Source organism: Rhinoraja longicauda, chromosome 13, assembly GCF_053455715.1.
Source record: "Rhinoraja longicauda isolate Sanriku21f chromosome 13, sRhiLon1.1, whole genome shotgun sequence".
Taxonomy (NCBI): domain Eukaryota; kingdom Metazoa; phylum Chordata; class Chondrichthyes; order Rajiformes; family Arhynchobatidae; genus Rhinoraja; species Rhinoraja longicauda.
In genome coordinates this window covers 23115158-23126495 of record NC_135965.1, presented here as the reverse complement: position 1 = coordinate 23126495, position 11338 = coordinate 23115158, and the positions used below count along the sequence as shown (strand labels likewise).

Below are 11338 nucleotides of genomic sequence, written 5' to 3'. Positions count from 1 at the left end.
CCAGCATCTACAGTTGTTTCCTGTATATGATTACAATCAAGTCATCAAGTGTACAAAGGTCTCGACCCAAAACCTATCCATTTTCTCCAGCGATGCTGACTGACCCACTGAGTTTCTCCAGCTGTGTCCTTTTCCGGTACGTGAAAGGCAGCTCTCCCCACTGCTGCCACATGTAATTGCATGTTTACACCAGCTGATTAAAACAGAGTATAGTGCCTCTACTAAAGGTTTAATTCTGCAGCACAACAGCAAGACAATTGTAAATCGTTCACCTACATTAGATATACAACACCCAACAACTGAGTATGCGTGTTATGGGTTTGAAATGAATTGCCAAGTGCTCCAACACTTTCAGGCAAGGCGATATTCAGGTTTTTAAATAGGGAGCAAAAACAAAATACAAGAGTAGTGATTGTTCAGAAATCATCAGCTTACAAATCGATCAGATAAATGCTGCAGATGATCTGGAGACATGTTATAAAAAATCTCACCAAGGCAGCTGGGCTCTTTAACTTCAGTCAATAAATAAATCTGGAATAAAAAGTTAGCATCAGTATTGGTAACCATGTACTATATACTTGCTAAACCACATCTGATTTGGTATCATTAGGGAAGGATATCTGTCTTCCTCAGGCATGGGACAACAGACCCACACTGATTTTAATGCATCTTATGAAATACGTAAAAACCTAGAGCTTTTCGGATTACATTTACTTTAAGCATTTTTAATGGAGTTTTTTGGATCGGCGCACTTCAGTGTGGGTGGGAGTGCATTATTTTGACAACTTCAATTGATTTAATTCAAGGAAATAATGAGAAGACTTCTTCAAACTCTGCCATTTCCTATCACTTATCCATGACGCAAGGAATTGATAAAATCTCCAACCACACAGGTCACAATACACCCCGAATCTGATAAAAACATTGAATACATCTCACAAAGACCAGTTCCACGAAAATGCTTCACTCATTTTAATATAATTGCATGATAAATACAATAAAATAAGCAACCAAATATTTTAGTTCATTTTCTTAGTCTGGTGACAAAGGCCTCAAGTGAAATTTCGCAGCATGACACTCACTCCCCACCCAACACCTGGTCCCCAGATTCACATCAGCATTTTTATAATGCCTGCATAAAACATTTGGGGCATACATCCAGGACAAGCATCAGCATTGTAATAATGGAGATTTACAAGATGAACAGCCTTAAAATAATGCTTAATGAGCAATGGGACTATAACCGAGGTAATACTGCTTGCTAGCTCATGGCTACTCGACCCATGTTGCGAAGATCCTCAGATGCAGGGCGGATGGGCAGAGACAATCACAAGGCATGTGGCTGTGTGTATTCATTCTACAGGCCAGCTCTACAACAAAGAGGACCAACTCGGGTAAACTTTACATCAAGCTTTTATTTGGGAGCACCAACAGCCGTGATTTAGTACAATGCCAATCAGCCCGCAGAGACGACAGGGGGGAGGGCTGACAGGGCATGTCTGCCCGGCACCGTCTGCAAAATAATTTGAAGGAAATGAGGTCATGTTGTGAAGGCCATTGCTTTGGCAATAATTAATCCAATTTAGATCCAAGATTTTGGCCTGAGTGGTCAGTACTCGCTTCCCGGTGCCAGTTTACTGTTTGGCCATGGGCTTGATGGCAACGGCAGCCTCTTCGTTCATGGCGTGCTGAACAGTGATCTGTGGAGGACAAACAATATGTCAGCAAGGCACGAAGTAGCTTTGTTCACCTATATCTTCACCATTACATTCTTCACGTCGCAAGACCACCCATCTTTATGGATCAGAGTTACACAACAGGAAGAGAGATCCTTCGGCCCAACTCATCCACTCTGGCCCACATGGCTAAATAGCATTTCAAATGGATAGCATCCTCAGCCACTTCACAGTGCATAGAAACAAGGTTGCTGCTACACCCATGCACACAATGGTCAGAGTACAACAGCCAGCGAGAAACACATTGAGATAAGTGTATAATCACAGGTTAGGCTGACTGGTCCAGAACTAAGCATTCACCAATTGGAATAAAGGGATAATAGGGGCAAGAATCCCCAGTCAGATGTCTAGATGTTCAGGAAACATCGATGCTGAGATTTATGGAGAGGAACAGGCTATTTTTTTCCTGAGGGGATCACCCAGCCTTACCCATTCCCGTATCTCACCATATGCAAACACTGAACCAGCTGCCCAATGACAGAGCACCCCTCATTACTGGGTTACCCTCAGAGACAACTTCAGGTGGGAACCAACCACCTCTCAGCAGTCTTATCAGATTACAGCAAATGGACAGCCTGCAGGAGGCCAGGGACATCAAGGGAGCACACCTTGGCACTTGTAACAAAGGTTGGGCAGGAAACAAATGGAGCAAGGATGTGGTAATGGACATGCTGGCCAACGAGGCCTTGAAAATGAGTTGAATAACCAGCTAGAAAGACACAAACAGCATATTCTATCTTAATGATGCACATGGGAATTTAAAGAGATTGGGCCGATATTTAATGCAGTATTTAATCTGCAGTCATTTGAAATATAATGGCCCATTTCAGACTCAGTTAGAAGGCAGTTATTTGGCTCCTCATGCCTACTCCATCATTCAGTTGAAACCACAATTAATCCTTTACCTCACCACTACATTCTCTCAATTCCTTGACTATCCAAACAAAATCTATCAAACTGACTCAATATCATCAGGAGCTGAGGGAAATAACCCTTCTGGGTTGAGGGAACCAAAGATTCAACAGCCCCTGGGTGAAGAAAATCTATTCTCAACACAGTCCTAAACGGGCAACTCTGCACTTTGAAGACACAAGGAAGTGAACATGCTGTTTTACAAAAAAAGATAGAATGCTGGAGTAACTCGGCGGGTCAGGCTGTTCTTAAATGCAGAACCTGTTTGTATTTCTACCCGTATAGTGAAACTGTGACCCAAATCTAGCCTGGGGAAATATCTTTTTTGCACCCCCTCTGCAAAGCCCTTTTAAGAATCTTATTCTAAAAGACAATGAACAGATCTTGGTCCTCACCCCTCTCCACTTGCCTACTCTTCATGAATGCTGCCCCACAACTACTATTTGTTACTCCACACGATATTTGTCAGACACACCAGCAGGGTGCTACTCGGTTCAACAAATTTGGTTAGTGTACTGAAAAGTCGATTCAAGTTTAAGAACAGCTTCATCCCAACAACCATCAGGCTCTAGAACACTATAAAGCACTAACTAAATCATGAACTGTCTTGATAGCACCTTAAGGTTTTTTGTACTAATATTGCAGTTTTAAATGTACTGAATTATTTTATTTATGTTATCTCTGAGTACTGTGTTTACAGGCCTGTTATGCTGCTGCAGATAAGAATTTCATTGTTCTGTTGAACACTCTTGACTACATTCCCAGAGGGATCTCATTAATGTTTTGATTAAATGCTCAGTTATGTGAATGGCCCAGCATGGTGATGTTCTGCTATTAGCACTCAACACTGTACACATTCAAAATTTCACATTCAAAGTCTTTATCTGACAAGCTGATCACTTTACCATTAAATCTTCTCCGGCTTCGAATTTCTGTAGTATTTCCTTTCCCAAATCACCTTCTGCCACCTTAAGATCCTCACGCACCTCACCATTATCCGTCATCAGAGAGAGGTAGCCATCTGTAATTCCAATCAACTATAGAGGGAAAAAAATCTTAATATAAATCCTCTATTGAAATCTAAGAAATTAGCCTCAGGAATCTACAACAAATTATTGACAATTGTCAGCAGAGAAGTTCGCACACATTGCACACAAAGGCATCGCTTGCACAGGGGAAGCAGTATCTACCCGAGATAAACCTGATGGCCATTCTCAAAGTCACAAATAATCATTGGTAGAATAGGAAAGCAATTTAATAGACAATGGCACTCAAATTGTAGCAAATTACAGGCAAAACTAACTCGAAGATATCAATAGAACAAGGTCCATTTCATTCCAACATTTAAACTCTAGAGGGGCATGGCCACCCAATAAACTATAAGTAGAAAGTGAATTCAACAGTAACAAATATAAAGACTGTTTCATTTAACTTATCTTGCCTACTCCATTATTCAATCCACAGATATCAGTCTGAAGAATAGTCTCGACCGGAAACCATTCCTTCTCTCCCGAGATGTTGCCTGTCCCGTTGAGTTACTCCAGCATTTTGTGTCTATCTTCCATTACCCAATCCTCAACAGCACCACCTACATGATCACCAGAACCCGATTTAGAGTAAGACAGCACTGAAACAGACCCTTTGGCCCAAATCATCTCTGCCGCCCAAGATGCCACTCTGCTAGTTGCATTTTCCTGCACTGGCCCATATCCCTCTAAACGTTAACAGGGTTGATATCACTCATCAGTAAATGCAGAGAACATGCAGCTTTAAAGCTCCTGCAATCTTTTTTTTTTAAAAAGCTTCCCACTTGCCAGACATCCCCTTATGTACTCCAATCAATTTTTTTAAGCGCATGTGTAATACTGCCAAAATTCATCTTGCTCCAATTTAGAACTTTAACGTCCACCAGTTGTCCTTTTTCACAACTATTCTAAAACTAATAGAACTATGGTCACTGATATCAAAGCACTCTTTCACTGATGCCTCATTCATTTCCCTGCCCCATTGCCCAAGAGTAGGTCAAGCTATGCCTGCTCTCGAGTAGGGCACTCTACATATTACATGAGGAAAATTTCCTGAACACACTTAAATTCCACCCCATCCAAGCCATTACTGTATGGCAGTCTCAGAGTGTATTAGGAAAGCTAAAATCTCCTACTCTGGCCACCCTTGCAACTCTGCAACCACATCTAATTCCCACCAACTATATTGCTCCAATATTCAATCCCACATGGTAACAATTCCCTTATTTCTCTGCCCCACCCATAAAGTCTCATTGGATGATCTCTTCATAATTTCACCTCGGATTTCTCCACAAAATTCATTTCCATCATAAATGCAACTTCTCCTCCAATAAACCATGGAAAGGTTCATGGCAGCCACTAAACTCAAGGAAGGGAACAGTGATATCTTGGAGCATGTCAACACGACAAAGGAAAGTAGTGTTGAAGTTCTTGAAATGCATTAGCGTGGATAGATCCTCAGGTATATTCTAGGATGTTATGGAAAGGAAGTCTTAGTCAAATATGGTACCCCTGAAGCTATTTAGGTCGAGGTGTCGATCAAGAACATGCACAGCATATTCATTACTTCATCAGATTGGTTCATCAACCAATCCCCAAACAGGAGCACCAACGCACTCACCCTGCGAAAATGAATCTAGCCTTAGCAGACAGAAACTCTGAATGAACAGGCAGCATCGATTTTAACAAAATTTGTTAATGTTCCTATAGCTATTTTACTGTTATTGGCAGCAAGGAAAAGACAAACTGCCAACCAAATGCATACATACACCAATGATTTTACGTACTTCTAATTTAGTTATTGCCACTATTCCACTTGGTTTTGCAATGAAACCAGAAGTTTCTTTGGCCCTAACCTTTCTCATATTACACAAATCCAGCCAAGCCAAACCAGTTGCATATTAGACATGTAAAAAATTAATGACCATGAAATCGAACTTTTTCCTCAATGGAAATGTGAAAGACCAGAGGACATGACTAACTTTGAGGACAATATTTAAAGGAGATATATAGTGATTGCCTGGAATTCACTGTATGGGGATTAAGGCAGATACGATAGTGCAGTTTAAAGTGCTTTTGGATAAGCTAGGAATGGAGGGATTTGGATCATGTGCAAGCAGAGAAGAATAGTTTAAATTGACATCATGTTCAACACTGTCATAATGGGCTGAGGATCTGATCCTGTGATGCACTATTCTACGATCAAGTTCTTCCAAATCTGAAAATTTGCCCATCCTACTGTGCACCAACAAGCCTGCGAATTAAAATTCAAGTAACTTAACCAATTTGGGATGAAGAGCTAGAATTAGATATGGTGATTATGAAACAGCTGTATTGCCGTGTGAAATTGCCTTGCTAGCTGCCAACCAAGGAGCAAATGAGGCTGTACCTGGCCTACAGTGTCCAAATACTATTCAACAAATAAGTGAAATACTTTGATTATTCAGAGCAGCTTACCTGATAATCAATTCTCTTAACATTGGGAACATCCACATTATGGGTAGAGGGGCAGATATCTTCATACTTCTTTGAAGTGAATATATCAAGGCCAACCATGTGAACCTGGGAAGATATAATGCGCACAAGTCACATCTATTTTCTCTTGTTACGAGGCCTTAGGACCAAAAAGCTACAAGGTGAAAAAAAATGCACATGTTTTTCTTATTCCATAAGTATACAAAATTGGCTCCTGGCACTTCATTATGGAACTCTCTTTGGATGTAAGCCAATTTTGAAAGGACATTTATAACTACCTTTGGGTTTAATTTGACAATCTTTAACATTGATAACGACGTGGCAAAACTTTCAATCTTATTGGATCGTTCTACAGAAAATTTAAATCCTCCCATCAGGTTTCAGCAAACAGCAGCAATGGCCAACTTGCCTGTACATCCAAATTTTACTCAAATGTAAACAAAGTGCAAAAAAAAATAGTTTTTATACAACAGGAACAAGTTATTAGGCTACATGCTTTTCTTCTTACTTTCAATAACATCACTGATGATTGCTTATCCTAGTTCTAATGTTATATCCCTCGAAGCCCTCAATAGCCAATCTATCGCTGCCTCGGATATGTTCTGGGTTTCCATCAGCACTTCCTAAAATTCTTAACATTATCTATACACTGTAAATGGATCGATTGTAATCGTGTTATTGTCTTTCTGCTCACTGGTTAGCATGCAACAAAAGCTTTTCACATTACCTCAGTACATGTGACAATAAACTAAACTGAATGAATTCTACAGATTTACCACCCTCTTAACATTAATGCTCCAGTCAAAGGCATAAGAAACCTTTACTCACCCCACCCCTTAAAAATATGGCAATTTAATCCACATTATCTCCAAAACTTTTTGGACACAAGACAGCTATAACTGGAAGTGAATTTATAGACTGAGCATATCAAGTCAATAACTTTGCCAAATGTGTTTTGCACTTTGTTGTATGTCAAATTTCTAGAATCTTCAGTACATTAAAAAAAATGTAATATTAAAGTTAAATGAGGCTCATCTGTCAGAGCAGCGTTTAAATTTTGGAACAAAACCCCACAGCAACTGACAAACCTGCTCACCAAACTCAACGCTGAGTAAATCATGATAATGTAATCATAATAATAATTCAATAATTGGTGATCAAACCTCTCACCAAAATACAAATATTATATATTTTTTTAATTTAATATTCATGAATACTCCAGTAGATACAAAAAACAGTAAAATTATTAATCAAAACTTCAGGTCAAATGTCTATATAAAAAGCAAGCGAGATTTAGTTGAGCAACAATGTTCCTCTACAGTAAGATACATTTGGTCCCATCATAAAATCACTAATTAATTCTAGTCCCAAGGAACCAAACCCCAGTTCAGGCATTCACTCTGAGAGGAAAAGGGAAAGGGACAAGAACCTAACTGGTAATGCACCACACGATGGCCACAAACCTTAGCATGCCCATGCTTGCCAGTCTTGGATGTTGACATTTCAACAATCCTGCAGGGACGTCCTTTCAGAAGCACGTATCCATTCTTTCGCAGAGAGGAGCACTGCATTGGAAAGGTGGTAGATGCTCCAGAATCACCACTGGTGAAATCCAGGTCATCCATAGTTCCTGTGTTTTAGTGGAGTCACTAAAGATAGGAATTCATGCATTAGGCAACACTGGCAAAATAAATCAAATCAAACCACCAAACCACTAAACCTCAGCCACAGTAACTAATCCAAATTAGGTGGCGAGGTGGCATTTGAGGGTTCCATGATATCTAGTGAATAATCATTTGGAAATAAAGCAGAAGATTTACAAGAACGTTGCAAGGACTCAAGGGCGTGAGAGATAGGGAGAGGTAGGGCAGGCTAAGACTTTATTCTTTGGAGCACAGGAGGCTGAAGGCTGATCCTGTGGAGATGTATAAAATCATGAGGGGCACAGAAAGGGTGAAAGCAGTTTTTTTCCTGGGGTAGGTGAACCAAGAACTAGGGGACATAAGTTTAAGGTGCAAGAGGAAGATCAAATAGCATCGCGAAGGGCAATATTTTCACACAGTGGGTGGTGGGTGCATGATTTGAGCTACATGGGGAGATAATTGGTTTTTATTCTAAAACTCATCTTGAGATGAAATATAACTGCAAGATTAAGTTGGAGATACCAGGAACTACAGATGATGGTTTACAAAAATAGACAAAATACTGGAGTAACTCAACAGGTTTGGAAACATCCCTGGAGAATGTGGAGAGATGACTTTTCCGATTGGGACCCTTCCTCAGACCTGTAACGTCACCGATCTATGTTCTCCATAGATGCCATCTGATCCGCTAAGTTACTCCTACAAGATTAAGATACTCTGGCTGCACATTTTACAACAACCAGAGAATGTCGGAGCCAATGGCAAATAGAACTGATTTTACGAATGGGGTCCAAATAAAAAATTTCTATTCATTTTGCATTTTAACGAGCAGTCCAACAAGTCAGAAATAGCCAGAGACAAAATATGGAACTACTTATCACTTAAGCATGGAAGAAACTGGACGTTCACTTATTCCACAGTTGGATTAAGGCAGGAAAATTTCCTGGGGCTACAAATTGACCACGAGCAGATTCGAGTCTGGTCCACCATTCGATCATGCCCAATCTAATTTTCCATCTCAACCCCATTCTCCTTTGACGCCCTGACTAATCGAGAATGTATCAATCTCCGCTTTAGAAATATCCAATGACTTGGCTTCCACCACAGTCTATGGCAATGAATTCCACAGATTCACCAATCTCTGGCTGAAGAAATTTCTCCTCATCTCCATTTAAAAAGTACATCCTTTTATTCTAAGTTTGTGCCCACTGGCCCTAGACTACTACTGGAAACAGCCTTTCCACATCCACGCTACGTAGGTTTTTCATTAGCGAAAGACAAAGCAGGCGAGTATAACCCCACCCAACAGGACCTCCATGGAATAATGAGAGGACTATGATGATGGCCAACCTTTTCAGATGTTGTGACAGGTCAAAGCCATTTGGGATTTGATGTTGGTTTGATAAGAGTCGTTACAATTAAGATTGTTTGGAAGTATTAAGGTTCATGGGAAAGATGGCCATCTAAATATAGATGTGATAGTTTGTTTAAGGAACTGGGAAGGGAGAGGACAAGGGCATGCCTAAACAGTGGGGTTAAGGCACAGAATACTTGAAGAGGGAGCCAAAAACTGAACAGACAGTAACATCAACCCAATCAACTTCATTTGAGAGTCAGGAATGTCTGGGTTTGCAGTTTGCTGGGAATATGGTTAGGGAGCAGATAAATCCTGCCCTATTTGTCTACGGCACAAAGCTACCTGCAAGTCATGTACCATCCCAACTAGCTGGGATCTATACCCAGCAGCTGAAGCAAAAATCCACAGCATTAAAATCACACAAATATAGTCAACATTTTTGAAAACCAGGGGTTACGAGGCTTTGTGCTGCTGTTTGTGCTTTGTTAGCAGAATTACCAATGAGCTTCTCCCCCACTCCCCCAAACATCCAGCCTTCAGAGGGCACAAATAACTTCTATTGCTGTTTCTACTTCCACTGCCCCCCTCCCCCGCTCATTTCTGATCAGAAAAACTTGCAATGCAAGAACATTTCAGATCATCTTCAATCCTTACATTACCGCTCTCAAATCCTTGGAAACAAATAACTTCTTAGCTACTCTTAGCAAAACATTAAAGGCAAAACAGGCTTGCAATAATTTAAAAACAGCAGAGTAAACCTTCATGTTAAATTTACAATATTTCCCACCCCCAAACAGATCAGCTTTCCAGCATTCATTACAACAGCTCTAAAATATTTATGTCTCAGCATTTGGAATAAGAGGAGGGGGGAGGGACAGGGAAAAACATGACCTGCAACTGCCAGTTTAACCCATGTAATTTCTAGCCACAACCTCCAACCCCCACCCCTCACTCTCAGTATCTGCCAAACCCCCTCCTCACTTAATATTCTCCAACACTGTCCTTGTGTCAATTACCGCCACCTCCCTATCATTACTCCCAAATCACAACTATCCTTCACTCAATAACACCCAATTCTCCCCTCACTACCAAATTACCCCAAACTTCCTCCAACCTCCCCGTCTCATTCTGCTCTGAACCCCACCTCACCCCAAATTTCAGACAAATCCCCTCAATTCTCCACAAGACCCCGTCCCCATTTTCCTCCTCCCCCACTTTCCTTGTATCCTCCACTTCTGAAATTTCCTCCAGAATCCCCATCCACCCCTCACGCTGCAACTGTCTTCGAAATTCCCATCGCTCTCAAATTTCACTTAGCCCCTCAACCACTCCAACCTTTCCCAATTCTCTCCCGACTCAACCTTCTCTTTCCTCAGTCACGTCTCATCAAACTCCTCTCCTCCCTCACTCCATGCCGCCTTCCACCCTCTCCTCACCCATCACCTATACCCCCTTCCACCCACCCCATCCCTCTCCCCCCTTACCTATCCTTAGCTCACCCCCTCCACCCTTCACCCAACCTCCACACTCTCTACACCTTCCTTCCCCTAAGTTAAGCCATACCTCCCCTCCTTACCTCCCTCTCTTTCACCGCCATGTTCCCCCATTGCCCACCCCCCGCCCCCCATCTCCTCCCCAGGGCCAGGCCGGCCGGCCGGCGACCTCTCACTCGGAAGTGCACGCCGCCCCGCGCCGCGCCGCGCCGGGCCACGCCGCCGTAGGGGCCGCAGCCGCCAGCACCATGCAGCCGCCCGATCCCGGCCCTCCAAGCGGCGTGGGCGTGGACGGCCGGCGGTGGGAGTGGCGGGACAGGCGGCAGCTCCGGTGGGTCCCGCTCGTCCGCCCCCTTACCTCCCTCCCTCCCCCCGGCCCCGTCCAAACCCAGTCCGGCCCCGACGCGGCCTCGCTGCCGCCTCACCGGCTAACGGTCGGCAGAGAAGGCGGCGCTACGCATGCGCGGCCGCTCACGCTGCGCGGGAGAGGGTTCTCCCCAATCAGCAGAGGGCACCCCCGGCACGTGACCGACGTCTGACGGAGAGGGGAGGGACATGGGGAGGGGAGGGACATGGGGGAGGGGAGGGGAGGAACATGGGGGAGGGGAGGGACATGGGGGGAGGGGAGGGACATGGGGGGGAGGGGAGGGACATGGGGGGGAGGGGAGGGACATGGGGGAGAGGGGAGGGACATGGG

General features: G+C 42.9%; 1 protein-coding gene across 3 annotated transcripts; it reads right to left on the bottom strand.

The window, feature by feature from the left end:
• Positions 1-1397: 1397 nt before the first annotated feature.
• Positions 1398-11104, bottom strand: LOC144599547 (eukaryotic translation initiation factor 5A-1-like). Of its 3 annotated transcripts, none has more exons than XM_078410565.1 (5): positions 11067-11104; positions 7612-7797; positions 6131-6235; positions 3554-3685; positions 1398-1700 (listed from the first exon to the last, which is right to left on the bottom strand). In XM_078410565.1, the coding sequence occupies exons 2-5, from the start codon at positions 7771-7773 to the stop codon at positions 1635-1637; spliced, it is 465 nt and encodes a 154-aa protein (XP_078266691.1). In that variant the 5' UTR covers positions 7774-7797; positions 11067-11104; the 3' UTR covers positions 1398-1634. The 3 variants fall into 3 exon arrangements, with proteins under 3 accessions (XP_078266691.1, XP_078266690.1, XP_078266692.1); XM_078410564.1 differs by lacking the exon at positions 11067-11104 and adding an exon at positions 10818-10952; XM_078410566.1 differs by lacking the exon at positions 11067-11104 and adding an exon at positions 10725-10744.
• Between the last annotated feature and the right edge of the window lie 234 nt (positions 11105-11338).

Coding starts and splice junctions, on each gene's coding strand:
- LOC144599547 (XM_078410565.1), bottom strand. CDS start 7,773: ATGGATGACCTGGATTTCACCAGTGGTGATTCTGGAGCATCTACCACC. Junction 6,236..7,611: donor GCAAGCATGGGCATGCTAAG/GTTTGTGGCCAT, acceptor ATATCTTCCCAG/GTTCACATGGTTGGCCTTGA. Junction 3,686..6,130: donor TTAAGAGAATTGATTATCAG/GTAAGCTGCTCT, acceptor TTCCCTCTATAG/TTGATTGGAATTACAGATGG.